At 40.2% G+C, this 20,050-nt stretch overlaps 1 protein-coding gene across 2 annotated transcripts; it reads right to left on the minus strand.

Annotated features, from left to right (window-relative positions):
• Positions 1-573: 573 nt before the first annotated feature.
• Positions 574-20,037, minus strand: LOC123053743 (eIF-2-alpha kinase GCN2). Of its 2 annotated transcripts, none has more exons than XM_044477282.1 (30): positions 19,564-20,037; positions 18,694-18,765; positions 18,544-18,603; positions 18,365-18,470; positions 17,387-17,491; positions 16,069-16,506; positions 15,388-15,519; positions 15,200-15,286; positions 15,015-15,101; positions 14,809-14,905; positions 14,154-14,271; positions 9,871-9,925; positions 9,604-9,770; positions 8,718-8,905; positions 8,129-8,277; positions 7,723-7,972; positions 6,676-6,934; positions 6,448-6,544; positions 5,342-5,422; positions 5,151-5,207; positions 4,828-4,959; positions 4,664-4,750; positions 4,337-4,445; positions 4,119-4,255; positions 3,580-3,684; positions 2,694-2,782; positions 2,494-2,596; positions 2,294-2,416; positions 1,267-1,486; positions 574-1,178 (listed from the first exon to the last, which is right to left on the minus strand). In XM_044477282.1, exons 1-29 carry the CDS (start codon positions 19,680-19,682, stop codon positions 1,376-1,378), a joined length of 3,720 nt encoding a protein of 1,239 aa, XP_044333217.1. In that variant the 5' UTR covers positions 19,683-20,037; the 3' UTR covers positions 574-1,178; positions 1,267-1,375. The 2 variants fall into 2 exon arrangements, with proteins under 2 accessions (XP_044333217.1, XP_044333216.1); XM_044477281.1 differs by having other exon boundaries at positions 16,069-16,536; positions 19,564-20,036.
• Between the last annotated feature and the right edge of the window lie 13 nt (positions 20,038-20,050).

Raw genomic sequence — 20,050 nt, forward strand, 5'->3', positions numbered from 1 at the left:
GGCCCGTGCGGGCCGCACGTGCCGAACCGCCGACAGGCCGGCGCCCTCTCATTCCGCCGGTACATGCACATATTGCAGCTGGCTTCACTGGATTGCAGCTCATCCTTGGCGCTGTATTATGTAGCCTGAATTGAAAAGGGTGGCAGTCGACCGGAACTGACATGTGGTTCGCGATGCGCGTGCGTGGATTTGATAGATTAATCCCCGTGCTAAGAATCGTTTGGACATGCCGGGTTAGCTTAATAGTATGGGAGGAGACTTACGAGTTGGGAGGGCGATAGATTCCTTCTCGAATGGTGGCATTCCATGTGCACCGCGCAGTACATGGCGTGAATTTCCAACGGGCAGGCGAGCAGTGCTCGCCTAGTGCGAATAAAGAACAGGAGCTACTAGTGCGAATAAAGAACAGGCGAGCAGGCGAGCAGTCCTGGCAGTGATGGGCACGGACGGACAGTAGCTCGCTTTACCTAATCATGTGGTGTTCAGTTTGACAAAAGGCTTAAACGGGAGGTGGCAACTGCAAAGATCAACGTCACGACACCGGCCTCTCATGCCGGGTTGGTACTTGGCACAGTGACGAAAACACTTGAGTTGAATCAAGTGATGCTTTCTAGCACCGTGCACAGATTACATACATTCTACTTTGACTGATATGTAGCAAAACTGCACTGGCTTGTCAAGCTAAGCTAGTTGCAAAACAGGGCATTTCCTATGAGCATCAAAGAAGTTAAATTGGCCGGTACATGATCGTAAACAATTTGAGCTATGCACAAGACTGCCTTCTGTAAGAATTTGAAGCAAAAAGATTGCAAAGGGCGTAACTAGGTGAACCTTGTGCAGATCAACAAGAACATTGTGCTGTTCCGCTATCAACAAGAACATTGTGCAGCCTTGCAGCTCCATGATCACATCGCAGAAGCAACTCTCCCCATCTAGCTATCCACAGAATGGTGGCAGCCAATATTGCCGTACAACAGCTACCCGTCAGCTTGCATCGACCGCGATACTGCTCCAGGACAATCACTTTTCTTGAACTGAAGACACACCGCATAATCTTGGCCCATGCAGGGACAACCAAGATTGCACAAAGCCACCAGTCACCTTGCAATCTTGTACTGTAGCATCATGAATGCATTTGGTGTAGGTCAAAATGTTTGGAAAGGCAACACTGCTTTCACCTGGAAGTTCAAAGAGAAAAATATCAGTAACCACAAACTGGCTCAGCCGCAGAAAAAGATGGAGCTCGAGAAAATAATGGAAACTAACCTGACCATAGGAAAGATTATATCCAGGACAGGTAGATAAAAAGTCTGATACCGATCGATCCTTTGGAATAGCAAACCTGAACAAAATTCACTAACGAGCAGATTGCCAATCAACTCCAGATTGTAGGATTTTTGAACTGTAAAGATATTGCTTCAGACAGGAACTTCACAATTTCTTCCTTTTCAACATCTTTCTCCTTTCTTGCATCGAGATGTCTAACCTGAACCGAAGATAATAAAAACATAGAAACATTAGTAATTTCAAAAATCCTAAGTGCATTAGTGATTCACTAAGTGCAGGTAGAACAATCTGTGGTTTTCCTTGACACTAATTTTCCTCGTCGAAATAGACATATCAACTGTCAAGTTTCCATCTATCCTAAATTGTTCACTACTCCCTCCGTTCCTAAATATAAGTCTTTTTAGAGATTCCACTACAAACTACATACAGATGTATATAGACATATTTTAGAGTGTAGATTCACTCATTTTGCTCCTTATGTAGTTTAGGAGCGGAGGGAGTATTTTGCACGATGTTTTTAGTGTGCCTCTGTACTACATTAGAATAAAAGAACATCTTTTAAAAAAAACTGGATTTTGTTTCTTTATTTTGGATAATCATTGAGTTACTGGTTCAATCTGAATGCTAGATGCATCCATTTGAGGACAAGCTTTCTCGGACGGAGGGAGTACTAGATTTTTCAGATGGAACCAGTAACTCAATGATTATCCAAAATAGAGAAACAAAATCCAATGTTTTTTAAAGATGTTGAAAATTTTCGTACAAGACACTCAAGAAGTCTTCCCAGCAAGAAGGTACAGTCAAGAACCTGTAAAACTAGGTTAAAGAAAAAACCTGTAAAACTTAAGATTTGTACTCACAATAGAAGCAGATGGTCCAAATGCAAATCAGTGCACATCATTCTGGTATTCATGTCACAGGCTCTTTTTATTTTGTGACGATGATAAAATACCACTTCTTAACAGTGTAAAAACACAATAAGGTAATATAACCTCAACATATTTACCTTCACAAGATCTGTTTGCGAAAGACCTGCTTCAGTGATAAACACAAGGCATTTGATGTCATGATCACTGGCGTACTCATATTGTTCTTGAAGACTTGGGTCTTCCTGAGGAACAAACTGGGCCTAATAATAGTAAATCTATCAGCACTGGCTGAAAATATAATAATATATATAATCTGCAAGGCTTGTGTAGAATTCACCTTTATGTTAGCTTCCCAAAGTTCTGCAACAAGTTCCATGCGCTCGTTTAAGAGTCCGCCGCCACCCTTTGAACATACAAGTACACTGATGCTATTTTCAATCCTGATGTCCAAAAAATATTAGTGCGTCTAAAGAAATCTCAGTGACCCATTAAAGGGGGATGTGAAATGCAGAAAAGATAGATGATCAGTTGTGTAACCTTGGCAACCCAACGTCAGATGAAGGATTATTAGGAAGGAATTTCTCAAGTGCAATGCTCACACCAACAGCACCCGGGGGTTTGGTTTTCTGTGCAGGTTATCAAATACAAGTTAATCACTTGGCAGTCTTTCATTTTAATTGCATGATAAGCATTCACAGGGGAAAATATTGTGGTAACAACAATTATATAACTCCTTTGTTTTCTCGTTCCGAGGAATCACCAGCATTTGAATGTCTAAAGGTCATGATCGAAGAATGCAGAGTGAGTTTCTAAGCAGATGAGATCAAAATGTCATTTATCATACGGCTTGAGAAAAGTTTATCTAGGGGATGGCTACGGTACAGAAAACTTGAGAAAAGTTTCTAGACCTACTTTTCCTTCCACATTTTGCACTTCTCCCCATTTCCCATCTGGTCCCAGTGAAAAGTTTCTATAAAGTACACAAAATATATGATATGTACCCCCCTAGTCACTCCTTCAGTTCTAATGCCACAAAAGTTCCATCTCATGACTCATCTCCTTTGCATCTTTCTGAAGCACAGGCCAGAAGCCTCCCTGTCAAGGTATATATTATCTATTTCTCCTTATCAGGACATCAGTGCTAAAGGAAGAATTAGAGTTATGTACACCTCCCATCACATTGCTGGTGAAAAAGCTGCACAATAGAACAGCTGGTGCAGTGGTAAAGCACTCTTCTGTTATGTACATCCATTCCCTAGCAAATCTACTTCGATGGGCGAGTATGGAATAAAAGGGGTTTGGAAGATTTAAGATGTCCTTAAGGATTCCGTGCCATCTATATGTAGTTACTTGTTACTGCAAACAGTTTCATTAATTCTTTTAAGTTCCCCTCAAGCATACAGTAGCATCAAGAACAACTTACATGTGTGTTATCCCAAGCATTTTCCATCAACATATCATATCGCCCGCCAACAGCAAGCAACTTTTCATGGGAACTCGACGCAGGACTACCTTCTTTTGAGTAGATCTGTGATAAACATGGTTAACTGAGATATTATATCATCAAACATTAAGTGCACATATAACATATCATCTTTTAAACCATGTGACTTTGAACTTACCAAATGTTGGGATTAAGAATAATACAGTACTTTTTATTGCCATATTGATGACTAATAAGTCATCAAGCAGTAACGTATGCTTTGCGCATATTAACAAATCATGTTTTAAACTATGTGACTGAACTTAACACAAGTTGAGATTGAGAAGAAAAATACAGTACTATTTATTCCCATTACCATATTCTCATTACATTATGGTAAATATAAGACGAGAATGATGTACAGCCTATACTGCATATCATGAGAACTGAAAAAGAATTATCTCCAAAGATACAATCGGACTGTTCACCAATGCTTTAGAATTCCAGAAAAGAGAAGATATAAAGATACAGTTCATCACCTGAAAAAACAGATCCGTGTAGTAATAGTCTGAAGGAGGCATAAGTACATCAATAGCAATATGTTCTTCAACTGACCATACCCTCAAACATTTGAGGAAAGTGGAGAGATCATCAAGAGCCTTGCAAGCAGATTTATCTACAACAGGAAACACACAATGATGCCATCATAGAAATTCCTAGTGTAAGGAGCTATGTTAAGAAATGTAATAGCCAGTACCATAGAAAAGGGTCCCTCTTAATCTAGCAAGTACTAGATCTGCAGATCCACAAAACCGCTGATCTGCTTTATGCAGCTTCTCAACAACTTCTTCAGAAAGACGAAGATCCTGGTTGATTCAATAAATTAGCCTAAACACTGAAAATTATTTGCCACAAAATGTCTCTTTTATGATGTTCAGGTGTGTAACTACAAGACTCGCAGAAATAACCAGTATATTCAATTCATAAAACACAATGAAACACATAAGTTAACTTGTGACACATTTAATGAAGTGTGTGAATTATAAACAAACTTTACACTTCCTACTCGTGGAGCAGGTTATACCTGTAATAGTTGCCCTCGAATCAAACTCCACTGTGACTTACGATCCGCCTTATTTGGGCAATATTGAACAAGAGTAGAAGATAGAAACTGAACAACAGGAAAGGATAAGTATCAGCTAAAATGATTCCGCAAATTACAGAAACTGTTAAGGCAAAATAGCATACCTCGGCAACATTCTGTCTTCGTTCCTGAGGAACTCCTGCCCAGGAACAAACTGCTTCAGCGAGTTTGCTATGATTCAGCCGAATAACTATTGCCTTCGAATTGTAAAAACGTCTCACAAGGTCCAAAGCTACCTATGGTTGCATGGAGTAATTGTTTATGTCACGATACAAAAGTACATCTTCAACATTAAAAAAAAACTTCTAAGATAAATGCCTACTTCAAAATGCATTGTTGCAAATGAAACATAATCTAAAGAATATAAGATCACCGCAAAATGCAGTCACAGAAACAAGGCAAATGATGCTACATGAAAATGTATTACCTTGATAACTTCAGCATGTGTTATTGGTGAAGAACCTCCAATGATGTCAAAATCACCCTAAAAAGGCATGAACATAAAATCTTAGAGAAGGAATCTGGAAATGATTTCATGACAGTGAAACAGTAGACAAAGAAAGATATGGCTATAATCCAGCTTGACAGTAAATAATAATTATATAAATAGAACATCACCTGAAGAAAACGATAAGGAGTTGAATGGCCAACTGCTCTTCTGTGAACCCATGATATTTCATAACGCTTACATGATGATAACTGCAAGTGAATTGTGTAAAAGTATTCGCTGTTAGCTATACATCATCGTACTCACTGGCAATCTCTTACAACTCTTAAAATGAATGAGTGAAATCATTACACAAGACGCACATTCAAATTTACTACACTAGTCTGGAACAAATGGTTTACTACCATTCATTAGAAACATTTCCATTCTAGAAAGCTGTTAGCTATACATCATCGTACTCACTGGCAATCTCTTACAACTCTTAAAATGAATGAGTAAAATCATTACACAAGACGCACATTCAAATTTACTACACTAGTCTGGAACAAATGGTTTACTACCATTCATTAGAAACATTTCCATTCTAGAAAGCTGTTAGCTATACACCATCGTACTCACTGGCAATCTCTTACAACTCTTAAAATGAATAAGTGAAATCATTACACAAGACGCACATTCAAATTTACTACACTAGTCTGGAACAAATGGTTTACTACCATTCATCAGAAACATTAGACGCACATTCAAGTTGTATATGCTTTCCATGAATTAGCTGTGTAGTATCTCCACTGTATAAGGGGTTTTCTGCCTATGGCCTTATGGAAATACAAGTTGCTATCAGCCAATGGCCTTATGGAAATAAAGCTGCTATCGGCCTATGGCCTTATGGAAATATAAGTTGCACATTTGCATACTTCCTCACATGGTATCAGAGCCCTAGGTTTTCTTCCCACTGCACACCAACTCCTGCTCTCTAACTCAGACAGATTGTTTTTTATCTTTTCTCGGTATCATCTCGATTTCTATTTCTGATCGATTCTCATGACATCAGTTACCCTGATCAAGTTTGTGCCCAAGTTCCCTGATCACTGCATCCCAACCCCGATTTCCAGATCAATTCCCCTACACAGCACTCGCCCTATTTCTAAAGGAAATAGGAAATAAAAGAAATAGATCTGAAAGTTGGGAGCAAATATGATGTAAAGACAATCAAGGCATACAGTCACACAATTAGATAAGAGCCACTAAAAAAACAAGTGTGTCACTTGTTATAGACCTGGTTAGCAGCAACGCTCATAACAAATGGTGTTCGCAGCTCATAGCAAAGTTCTAGCATCTCTCCTCCTTGTGTTAGGATCTTCACTGTCTTTCCACTACAAATTTGCAAATAATAAAAATAATAATATAATTGTCAGCAAAGAGTAGTTGTGATGGAACAATCACTAGTTTCTCTTCTTCACACATTAAATATTCATAAGGTAAGCGGACTAGAATTCAAACACACCTATTTTCAGTAAATTTTCCATCCAATGTATGCAAGGGTGATATCTGGAACCTTTTAGCACAATGTCGCTTAAAAACCTCTTTGCTAACCTCAATAATGGAATCCAAGAGTTCACTGTTATCATTTTTATAAGTGGATTTTTTACTGCTTTCATGCTGACATTGCATTTTGGCGACCAGTTGATCTTCATTAAATATTGTAGATATAACTCGATCATAAACGTAAGTGTCTTCTGGTGTCTGTATCATTCTAAGTACATCTGCATCAAGTGGGCAAAGGCAGACATAATAAGTAAAAAAGATTGAACTGCCACTTCAAATATATTCAATATCCATATACAAGGAAAGGCTGAAACAAGTTGCCTGAAAGGCCCATGATGATAATAATATCCACCAATTTATTAAATTACAGAGCACACAAAGCGAGCACCATAGAGCAGACAAACAGTCTATTGTTGGACGAGCACAATTGCAGTCAAAATCAACAAAGTACAAAGCACAGTCTATATTTGTGCAGCATAATTGCCCTTGTAAAGTTTTACTTTGTTTTTTTTTGTTGTTGTTTTTTCACCAATTATAAATTTTGCACCGCTTTGGTGCTCTTCTTAATACAAAAGACACGCAGTCCAGTACGTGTTCGAGAAAACAAAGTATAAAGCACCGACATGAGCACATAAAGGCATAAAACAGAGAAATGATACCCCACCCCCCCCCCCCCACCCACCCACCTGTTTTTGTGCAGAGGGACCACACAAAATAGAACAACAACAAAGCCTTTAGTCCCAAACAAGTTGGGGTAGGCTAGAGGTGAAACCCATAAGATCTCGCAACCAACTCATGGCTCTGGCACATGGATAGCAAGCTTCCACGCACCCCTGTCCATAGCTAGCTCTTTGGTGATACTCCAATCCTTCAGGGACCACACAAAATAGAAGAAACTTAAAATTCATCAATTAAAAGAATTAGCAGTCATCAATTAAACATCGCCTCATGATCTGTTCTTCAAATGGTACGACCTGATGTTAATGCAGAAAAGTCAAAAACTTACCATTTAACCACTCGTCCTCCATCCGAGGAGGCAAGTCATTTTGCAAAAGCTCAATCGCAGATGGACGTTCGGACGGGCTTGGACATAGTAAGCGTCTTAATAGATTTGATTGACCAGGAAATTGTGTTGACCATGATACTGGAGACTCGCCTTTCTGTTTAAGATCAGTGAGAACAAGATGTCTTTCCATTGCTGTTGAAAATGGATGCCAAAGCTCAAAGAATATAACACCCGCACTGTACATGTCAACCTGAAAATAACCAAGATAAAAACCCAAGAAGTTTAGAAAATACTACAACTGGTATTAAGTTGCTATTATCATAAGAAATACTCTAACTAATTCTCAACAAAGATAATATCTATTTGTTCTTTTTTTTAAATGAAAAAAATAGAACTCTACTCTGACCTTTTCGTTTATCTGTGGCCACTTCTGTTCTACCTCTGGTGCAGTATAAAAATAGGTGCCTACTTGACCTGTTCCATCCATTGAAACGCCCATTCCTTCAGTAGGAATATATTGGTCATGATCCAGCTGCTCCAGCTTTAGAAATTTGGCTGAAAAAATGATTAAAATGGTGTCAGTTCAAACTTTCCTCAATCACCTAGAGTTACACTTCACATAAAACAGGGTAATTAACTAAATAGAAAACATCTGCAATTCAGGATGTCAAACCCCAAAAATTCTGCCAAGATATTCATGCCAATTTAACATCTGAACTATTTTGTGGGTTCATTCAACATTCAAATGTCAATACACTGGAGAGAAAAAACTGAAGTGGTAACTTTGTACGTCATGTTAACACTTCATGTCAAGATGACAGTATCCAACCAATCAACATCACAACTCCAGGAAGAAATAAAATATTGCCAATAACCATATCTATGAAACCACATGATTTGTTGCTTAACCAGTACATACCATTTAGAATGAAAATAGAAATCCAACCGACTGCAAAGAAATGTCAGTTCCGGATATAACTAGAAAGTTCACCTACCAAGACCAAAATCTCCAATTTTGATATCGTTGCGCACATCAAAAAATATGTTGCTAGGTGTCAAGTCCCGGTGTATGATGCCTTGACTATGAACATGTGCTAGGCCTTCCACGATTTGTCGAAATAGGTGCCATGCATGGTCGACATTGAAAGATGAACTATATGTCTCAAAGTCCTGTCGCAGGGTTCTGAAAACAACACACAAAACAAAGTTAGGTAAAGAGAAACCATTATCAATACCATAGGTAACATTATGGTGTCACTAAATGACCAAAATAAGAAATAGAATGATTGGGTAGTCCACAGTCCCACATCTGAATTCTCAGGCCAAAGATCATGCCCATGACCCAGCTTAGAAGTTTACAATTAACCCTTTTATTATTGTAAGTCTAGTCCGTTTATTCTGAAATACTAATTAGCTTCTATTATTCCTAAAGTGGACGTGTAAGGTAAAACAACTACACCAAAAGCTGTCTGGTCAGCAATCAAGCTTACAGGTGAACCTTAGCACTGCCCAACCATGAAAAGACTGCCTGCCTGAGCTCCTCAAACAAAATTCAGACTATGACTAGGTCTGGTGCATATAGGACATGACTCCTCGTATAAATGTCACTCATTTCTTTAGAGATAACAGTCGCATAGCTTTACGTAGTGAAAGTTATTTGAAGTTCCAGGTACTGAGAGTCGAGAGATGCAGCTTTAGACCCTGTGTTCCAATAAAACTTCCCTAGTGCACTAACGTGGGACATGACTCTCCTCCGATGTTTCTCTGGTTTCTTTCAATTGTTGTACACTAACGTAGTTTCACCATAATAAAGCAAGACCAGCTTTAGACCCTGTGTTCCAATAAAACTTCCCTAGTGCACTAACTGCGTAATGAACATACCTAGGACAATACTCCATTTGGATGTACAAGTATGTGCATTCCTGCTTATTTCCAGCACCTGCATCTGACAAGCTGATCTCGTCGAAACTGTACATAGAGCTCTCAGCAGTGCGTGACCCCCCAGTGTTCACGACATTATGTTGACCATATTCAGTTTCAACCCATGCCTAGTATCACGAAGACAGGTGAGATATAATTGTATGATCTCCTAAACTTGAACATAATAACAACTTCAATAGAAAAAAAACTTATGTATAAAATATTCACCTGGTAGTAACGAACAACATGCTGATGCTGCAATCGTGAAAGTGTGGCAACTTCTCTGAATACCTCGTCAAAATATCAATTACATACATCAAACAAGAGAGAGCAGAAATGCGGAAAAAACTGTCAATAAATTAAGCAAAGAAGACTTATTGAACTACAAGTATATCAAGTATAAATCCCTCTGAAAATCTAAACATCTTTTAGTCGCAAACAAGGTGGGGTTGGCTAGAACTGAAACCCATAAGATCTCAAAAAGCAAGTCCCACGCACCCCTGTCCATGGCTTGTTCTTTGGTGATATTCCAATCCTTCAAATCTCTCTTAACGGACTCCTCCCATGTCAAGTTTGGTCTACCCAACTTCTCTTGACATTATCAACACGTTCATCCCGTCTACTATGGACTGGCGCTTCTGGAGGCCTGCATTGTATATGCCCAAACCATCTAAGACGATGTTGGACAAGCTTCTCTTCAATCGGTGTTACCCCAACTCTATCACGTATATCATCATTCTGAACCCGATATTTTCTTGTTTGGCCACATATCCGTCTCAACATGCACAATTGGGACATGTCACCTTTTAGTTGGCTGGCAGTTTGCACCATACAGCCATACAACATCGCAGGTTGAATTGTCGTCCTATAGAACATCACAGAGCATGCCAGAAGTTTGGCATCACTTCATCCATCAAGCTTTGATTTGATGCCACCTCCTTCATCGATATCACCATCCTTCTGCAGCATTGACCCCAAATATCAAAAGTTGTCCTTGTGAGGTACCACCAGCCCATCAAGGCTAGCCTCCTTCTCATGCCGAGTATTACTGAAGCCGCGCCTCATGTACTCAGTTTTAGTTCTACTAAGCCTAAAACCATTTGATTCCAAAGTACATCTCCACAACTCTTAACTTTCTATTAACCCCCATCTGAGTATCGTCGACTAGCACCACCACATCGTCAGCAAATAGCATACACCACGGAATATCTCCTTGTATATCCCTTGTGACCTCATCCATCACCAAAGTAAAAAGATAAGGGCTCAAAGTTGACCCTTTGTGAAGTCCTACATTAATTGGAAAGTAATCAGTCTCGCCATCACTTGTTCGAACACTTGTCACAACATTATCGTACATGTCCATGATGAAGGTAATGTACTTTGTGTTTCTCCAAGGCCACCACATGACATGTCGTGGTATCTTAGCGTAGGCCTTCTCCAAGTCAATGAACACCACACGCAGGTTCTTCTTTTGCTTCATGTATCTCTCCGTAAGTTGTCGTACTAGGAAAATGACTTCCATGGTCGACCTCCCAGGCATGAAACCAAAATGATTTTTTGTCCCGCTTGTCATTCTTCTTAAGCGGTGCTCAGTGACTCTCTCCCATAGCTTTTGTATGCCTCATCAGCTTAAATCCACGGTAATTAGTACAACTTTGAACACCCCCTTGTTCTTGACATTGGTACTAATATACTCCGCCTCCATTCTTAGGGCATCTTGTTTGACCCAAAAATGAGGTTAAAAAGCCTGGTTAACCATACTATCGCTATGCCTCCAAGGCCTTTCCACACCTCAATGGGGATACAGTCAGGGCCCATAGCTTGCCTCCATTCATCTTTTTTAAAACTTCCCTGACCTCAAACTCCTAGACTCATCGCACAAAACGTCTGTTGGTACCATCAAAGGAGTCATACAACTCAATGGTAGAGCTCTCCTCTCCATTGAACAATTTGTCGAAGTACTCTTGCCATCTATGCTTGATCTCCTCGTCCTTCACCAAAAGCCGATCTGCTCCGTTCTTGATGCATTTGACTTGGTTGACACCCCTCGCCTTCCTCTGTCGGATCTTGGCCATCTTATAGATGTCCCTTTCGCCTTCCTTCGTGTTTAAACGCTAGTAGAGGTCCTCATACACCCGGGTTGCTCCACTCACAGCTCGCTTTGCGCTCTTCTTTGCCACCTTGTACTTCTCTATGATGTCTGCACTAGGCGTCTGTAACAATCTTTCTTCTCCTTAATAGCCTTTTGGACATCATCGGTCCACCACCGGGTATCTTTAGCTTTGCTTCTACTTCTAGTCACCCCAAACTCCACTGAAGCCACCTCTCGAACGCAAGCCGCCATCTTCATCCACATATTGTTTGCATCACCTCCTTCCTCCCAAGGGCCCTCCTTGATAGCCTGAGTTGCCTCCCCCTTGAGCTTCCGCCACTTCGTTCTAGCATTTTGGCGCCCTTATCTCGCTGGACACGAGCCCAAAACGGAAGTCAGCCACCACAAGCTTATGCTGAGGGACAACACTCTCTCAGGTATGACCTTCAATCTAGGCAAGCACGCTTGTCTTCTCTTCTTGAGGACTAAATCAATCGAGCTAGAGTGTTGACCACTACTAAAAGCCACTAGATGGGACTCTCTTCCTAAAGAGGGCATTAGCCAAGGATGAAGCTAGAAAAAAAGTTTAATGGGGTCGTGTTTATTACAGTGGGGTCATCTTCTATAAATGTATAGTGATTAGTATTAAGTTAGTGAAGGTTTTGCTACTTCCATTGGGGTCAATTGACCCCAATGCTTTACAAGGCAGCTCCATCCTTGGTATTAGCTACGATCATGTCGTAGGCCGAAGCAAAGCTTAAGACATCCTCTCCTTGATTCCTATCGACATAACCAAAGCCCCCATGCACCCTTTCAAAACCTGTGTTAGATGTACCCACGTGGCCATTGAGGTCTCCTATGAAGAGCTTGCCAATAGGTACATTCTAACCATCTCCTCCAGCCTTCCCCATTGAGGTCTCCTATGAAGAGCTTCTCACCAATAGGTACATTCTAACCATCTCCTCCAGCCTTCCCAGAACTCTCTCTTGGTGCTCTCATTGTGCCTACTTGTGGGGCGTACACCCTGATAAGACTGAGAACTAAGTCCCCAATGACCAGCTTGACTAGGATAATCCGGTCCCCTTGCCTCTCGACGTCCAACACTCCATACTTGAGGCTTTTTTTGATCAAGATGCCTACTCCATCTTTGTTTGTACTTGTTCCCGTGTGCCACAGCTTGAAGCCGGTATCCTCCACCCCCTTCGCCTTTTGTCCCTTCCATTTGGTTTCTTGGACGCATAGGATATCAACATCTCTCCTCACCGCTGTATCAACTAACTTCTGTAACTCACCCTTCAGGGACCCTACGTTCCAGCTACCTAAGAGGATCAAGTATAAATCCCTCTTGAAAATCGAAACACAGGTCATTCTAATATGTGCCAACATTTTTTACTTCGACCATGGATATAAAAATAAATACAAACGTTGCCAAGATGAAATTACCAAATCCATCATCTAACATATTCTCATAATGCACAGTTATTTTATTATATAAAGCAACAAATTTCATAGAAACTGATGGTCAAAGTGTCACCTTAGAGGCCATGATCATGTCCAAAAACAACTTACATTTGGGATCAAAGGGAGTAACAAGTGAATTAGGGTATTTATTAAATTCACACAGTTATAGCAACTCATAGATAGGGAATGACAATGCTGGAGTTAGATTAGTACCTTAAACATAAGTGAAATGAAAACATATAGAGCTATATGGACTTGGGAGTGTATGGCTATATAGTATATATTATTACCAAACAAGTTTTAGAGCATGTTCCTACTCGGTGTAGTCCTTCCAATAGTTTATCTCAAGGAAACAGTGAAATTGTCAAGTTTTTTTGAGTAACTCATCAACATTGGTTAACAACCAGCAATTGCTCTCAGGCAAGAAAAGAAATGCATTTTGAAATAACCCACAAAAAATCATATATGTACATGTGGGAATATTATGTGCACTTGCAAACTTTTGCATAAAAAAAATGACAAATGTATGTTTGCCCTGCACAAAAATAGTCAAATTGGATACACATATACTCCCTCCGTTCCTAAATATAAGTCTTTGTAGAGATTCCACTATGGACTACATACGGAGCAAAATGAGTGAATCTACACTCTAAAATGCATCTATATACATCCGTATGTGGTTCATAGTGAAATCTCTACAAAGACATATATTTAGGAACGGAGGGAGTAATTGATAAAAGTTAACCCCTCCCTTCATTCCTTGTCGATTTTTTGTGCAAGAATACAAACTAACATTTGATGCCTTTTAGTGCAAATGGTCACTATTCTTTCCAGGAGCAGGTGTGCTTGGGTGCAATAAAGATGCACCATTTAGCAAGTAAAATTGCAAATGTGTACATGAAAAGGATAGAGAGACAGCACATCTCAACTAAAAGAACAAGATCAGGGACATCCAAACCTCAGAATCTTTTCATTCACTTGAGGACTTCTATCCTTGAGGCGTATCTTCTTTACAGCATATTGGCGTCCATCGAGCTTGTTTTTACACAATGCCACACGGCCAAAGCCCCCCTGACCTGCCACAAATGATTTCTTAGGAGTTATGCCAATCCATGAAAATACATTCATTTTGTTAGCACGTCCCAACAAAATGAATGATAAGGTGCATACATTTAATACATACTAATCCACTCTATAATGAGTAACATTTGGGGACATAAGACATTATCAATACATAACTTATACAACTATCAACCATCTTAGCATAACTGTCTTACTTATCATACCAAATGAAAAAGTGAATACAGAACAAGCCAGCACCACTCATGTTAGTCACTTAGTGTGAAACGTTGAGCAGATTAAGCACCTGAAACCAAGACCTAAGGCCTATAATAAGCAAGCTCGGTAAGTGTCAGAACTTCTAATGAATTCCTTACCTTTTGGACTAAATCATGTTTAAAACTTTTAAAAAGTATTATGTAGTAGAACCTCATTGCATAGTACAGAACACAGTAATTGGTGCGTATCCAACATCCAAATTATCCAGGAGTGTGGTAAATGATTTGTCCATTCATAGTACGCAGAACAGTATCAAGTGGAAGCAAGACACTCACCAAGTGAACGGAGCTCTTCGAAATCATTCAAATAACGGGAGTTTGGCCTAGACGATGAATTGTCAGCCCTCCAAAATATAGAGCACTCCGAAGATATCTGTTTGATGTCATCAGAAAGCCAAATAGCAATTAGAAACGCTCAACACCACAGCAGTATTGGTAGAAGTAAATCATGAGTTGGCAGAACAGTATCAGGTGTGGCATACCATTTGTTGCCCAAAAACATGATCGAAAGTTTCCCCAAAAACAGCAGGAGATTCAGAAATTAATTGCTTAGCCCATTCAGAAAGAACCTGGTTAACAGAAAAATAACATGTAAATCATCTAACTGGGAAATGTGGTCAAGAGAAATCGACAAGGAAACATAAATTATTATACTAGATTGACACACCCCTATGTTGCATAACTCCGATGATATTACTGGCAAAGCAGCTGAAAGAGAATCTTTTGATGCACAGGCTAACCGAAGCAAGTGTACCTAATGAGGGTACCAAACATGGTCATTACTCAAGGAGAAAATCCTGCTCAAAACGGGATGAGAAAATCTCACTGGAACAAATATGTATGTGAAACTAATACCAGAATTAAATCCTTTCTCTTATTTTGCGAAGCATCATCAAACATGTCTGAAACATGAGATGGTGCATTTGAAGAGCCAGAGTCTGGGGCAGAATCTTCATCATTCCAACCTTCATCTGCAAGGTCAGAGTCCTACGAGGATTAACAAATATGCCGTCAGATTCAGCATGCTGGATGACTCGTTTCAGTATATCAGTGTAGATGTGATCATTCAAAAGTAAGCAGAAAGGTAGTACAAGTAATAAAGTAGGAGCAGCACTGCAGAAGTTTCTAGCAAACCATCTAGTTTTCACCCAAAAAAGGCAAACCATCAAATAAACATTTGTTTTTTAGGAATAAAAATTGACACCTGGTGGAAAATGTAAGCTAGTGCTATCAATTTACCAAACAGAAAAGCATAAATAAGTAGAACAAAACATTATAACACATAATTCAAAGCCGTGAAAAGAAGTAGGATGAAAGAAAATTTGAATGTTCATGTACAGCTTAGATCATAAAGAGTTCCTTAAAAATCTCGCATTATTATACAGTTTTCTCTTTCTCCAGAACAGCATTCCTCGAATCAGACTGTCCTTCAAATAAACAACTCCTTTTCTTTGTGAATATGTGAACCATATGTCATAATGTATTAAAAGGAAAACTGTGAAGCACCGAGAACCTATAGAAGTTCTGTTTTATCACCTCGGATTCATGTGCACTGCTGAAACTCCTCTCTGGAGTATCTGCCATACCTCCTCCGTTGCTTGTGGACAAAGTTTTGCTGTCATTATCAGTTTCCTCTGCAACAACAGGTAAACTTGGAACTACCTCTCGTACAACACCATGCTTCATGGCATGCTGCTGTTCACCATTATCCTGAGATGAACTTTTTGCAGCATTGACCTTATCAGCTGAAAAACGGGATTTCTCATTGACTGTTTTCCTCTTGCTTCTAACATTTGAATTGACTTGAGATCCAATATTTTTCTTGGCATTATCAGTTGTAGGATCGAAACCTTGCCTTTGCCAACTATTATCATCATATAGTTGATTATACAAATCGAATGAGTTATAGATGTAATAGATTCCAGGGTAAGGACCACTGTCAAGGCTAGCTTTCACATCTGCGTCAGTTGCTTCCTGTATTGTATTTGAACCTAAGTGAGGAGCCTGCAATATAGGATAATAAGCCTCCTAAGATATGCTTCTTATGCTAAAGCTCGATAAATAAACAAAATAAAGTTATCCAGTGATGAAGTGGAAAAACAAGTAATCCCATACATGAAATCCTAGGATCAGTTATTCCAGATTGCAATGTGTAGCAGAGGCAATAGATTATATATTTAAACTGTACTAATCAAGTACCTTACAGAGTTATTATTGCATGAGTATGTCTGATGGTCCTTCTTTTTCTGCTATGGCTTGTACAGTCTCTAAGACCTCATTTCTTTATATCTACTATACACACATGCAGTGGTTTGCACGTTCTAAAAAAAGAGCTATTTGCATGAGTTCAAGATTGCACAGAATGTGAAATAGAGCATTACCACAAGTTCTCACAATATATATATCATAAAACATGGTGCGCTAATTACCAAGTAACACGTGAAGTAACCATGATGAAATTAGCTGACCAAATGAGTCAAAAGCAGAAGGGTAGCATATCAAAGAATTTGTAGTAGAGCATCAACCAGTGAAGGTGATAGATAACCTATAATCCCAAGTTAAATGCAACTTCAGCAAACCTGACCAAACTAAACAAGAAAAGCCAACTGGTCTACTTTCTCAAGCACGAAGGAGCATGAGAAGAGAAGATATCAATGGAAACTTAGGTCAACACAAATGGTCAGGAAACGGATGAATCTTGATTATCTTTTTCTAAGGGTCAATCTTGACCATCTTATATGAAAGCAAATTAATGTCATAATGAAAAATAGACAATGCACCGGATACAAGAACAATGAAAAGGATGTCAAACTCAATGTTATGTATTATAATGAATGCCATGAAATCGACTTACAGTAGTCGTTGAATCAGTAGCTGGAGCAATTGCTGACAGGAATTCTTGGGCAGCCTCTACCAAATCAAAAATCATAACACGCCCTTCTCGGGAATAAATGTTTGCCTGAAAACAAACACCAACAGACAAGTCGAAGATGCTTAGTATATGCACATACCAAGGAAAAGCAATTATCACATTTCGCATCGTTGTCTGATTAGAAAAACTTGGACTTAATAAGAAAATAGTGAGACAGAAATTTTATCTTTGCAACTAGATTAAAGTGGTTTTCTTCACTGGGATACTACTAACTTACTAAGGTACTCAGCTTTCGGATGCTACTCTACTACTTGCCAGGAACGCACATAAACTGCTTTACCGTTTGAACACAAGCATCTAACAACAGGATGCTCATGCAAAGCCGAGCTTTACCGTTTGCAGCACCGAAGTTCCAGGACTATCAATGGTTCAATGAAAATGATATTTAGAGGCAAACCGAATAACAATACAAGCTTAAGCTCATAAAGCCACAAAACTTGAATGAGGCTTCTTATATTTAATTACTGTTAAGGGTCATGTCGCTGTTATGGTCTCTATTTTTTACTGTCAAGGCTCATACCGCTAGTAAGTGTGTGCTTGGTTAGCTGTGTTATTTAGTTGCCGTTAGAGTCATGTGTCAATTGTACTGCATAAAGTTAAGTTGTTGCCCCCAGAAGTTAAAGGGAAAATTGGTGATGAGTGGCTAAGAAACCACACAAGGAATGAGCACACCACATAAATCATCTCCACCAAAAATCCTAAGCAAACTATAAGCATACCCTATCCATCTTCTTTTAATGACCTTATCTCCTGAGCTGGTCCTCGCTGTAAAACTAATTCCGACTTTTTAAATTGGTCATGATATATTTTGATCCATTGCAATGCGTGGGCACTCAACTGTCCTCTGTCAAAGGATTTAACCAAAGTGATAGGTAATAAAGTCAGATGAAGTCAAAATACCTGGTCAGAAAGAAGGGAAAGTAGCCGATCAGCATCTTCTTTACACAAGTTTTTCTCAGGTATGATTCGCAACTTCGGGCACTTGTGGGGGTAACCAGCAAAGCAACTGTATTGTAATCAAAAGACGGATGTCATCAAGTGCAAAACACACGAAACATCTCTTAAACAAAAAGACTTACATTACGTCAAGAATAGCCGAAACATTTAAATCTCCAAAGCCCATGCCATCAGAGTAAGGCCTGTATGTTATTCATTGATGCAGAAACTTTAGATGGTCAAATACATAGTGATACATTTAGAAGTATGTTTGGGTTCACATAAGACAATACCTGATACATATGCTAAATCGGGTGTGAGGTGATTGTGAAGTTATTTTGAAGTCCTCGAGAAAAATTGCAGCCCTAATTGATATACCAAAAGGTGGCATTAAGATCAGATAACCAAAACACATAAGAATAAGGCAGACTAATTTTTTTTAGTGCCCTGGTTGACAATTTGCATTATAACTTGTCAGTATTCAGTCCACGCAGGTGTTCTGTATCCAACAGTTGGATAATACTCCACATTCCATAATTCAAGTTTAACGATCACAAAACAACCAGAGAACAAAAAGGCTAGAACAAGTACCAAAAGTATGCTATAGCAAACAGAGCTGGCGATAGACAAAATGTTAGGCACCTACATACTCAGGACCGCCCGCCATGGAGTCATCAGGAACAGAGCAATAAAACCATACTTGACAATCTAGGAGTACTTGGCACATAAACATAAACAATAAGCAAATACTCTACAGGACCCCAAGCTTTGTAGTTTCCAAAAGACTACTAACATATTAGACAGCGTAAGATCATCACATAGTGTAAACCATCTGTGACAGTCAGTATGGCAATCCAATTCCAAAAACAAAAGGTGATGCTACCTCCAGAATCTCATAGGGCACCGGTCGGAGAAATGTGCACCACATGCTACGAAACTAGTACGGTATTCAGGTAGAGACAGCTGAACAACATTGGGTTCGCAGATTGCGAAAATTTGAAAAACACTGGGTTCAAGCAGAAACAAATGCTATCAAACTACTCCAGTATTCAAGCAGAGACAGCTGAACAACACTGGGTTCGCAGACTGCCGAAAACCTGGAAACCCGAACAGGGGCGCAGCACGAAATCGGTGGGGCTGGGGCTGGTGCAATGGGGGCTTACAGCGCCGTGAGCTCGTCCGTGAGCGCGGTCTGGTCGCCCTCGAGCTGCGCGGCGTGGTCCTTGGCCGCCTTGCGCCCGGCGCCGCCCTTCTTCTTCTTCTTCCTCGCGCTGTGCCCCATCGGAGCGGAGCGCGCGCGGCCGCGTCGGAGGCAGCGCCGGACCAGAGGAGGGTGGCCGCGGCGGCGGCGATTTGGTCCGGCGGGGAGACGGGATTGATCGGACTGGATGTTTCGGGTGAGGGAGGATGGTCTGACGAGGAGGGGATCTGCGTTGGGGTTTCTCTGACTCGAGTCCGGGGAGGAGGTTTTGACGTGGAATGGAGCGATGGACTGGAAGGGGCTGCGTGCGTCGAGACCGGGGTCCAGACTGCTATCTCGATCCAGTCAGCGCAGAGGCGGCGAGACCTTGAGCGTTTCCTTCCTCTGCTCTAGCCGCCACCCAGTGTCTCCTCCACCCCGCCGCCTCCTTCTCTTTCTCGAGACTCCGT

Source organism: Triticum aestivum, chromosome 2D, assembly GCF_018294505.1.
Source record: "Triticum aestivum cultivar Chinese Spring chromosome 2D, IWGSC CS RefSeq v2.1, whole genome shotgun sequence".
Lineage (NCBI taxonomy): Eukaryota > Viridiplantae > Streptophyta > Magnoliopsida > Poales > Poaceae > Triticum > Triticum aestivum.

Excerpts from the sequence above, each read along its gene's own strand:
- LOC123053743 (XM_044477281.1), bottom strand. The coding sequence starts at position 19,682 with ATGGGGCACAGCGCGAGGAAGAAGAAGAAGAAGGGCGGCGCCGGGCGC. Across the intron at positions 18,766-19,563 it reads ACGGACGAGCTCACGGCGCT|GGCTGCAATTTTTCTCGAGG; the intron begins GTAAGCCCCCAT and ends TATATCAATTAG. Across the intron at positions 9,926-14,153 it reads GTGAATGAAAAGATTCTGAG|AGAAGTTGCCACACTTTCAC; the intron begins GTTTGGATGTCC and ends CGAGGTATTCAG.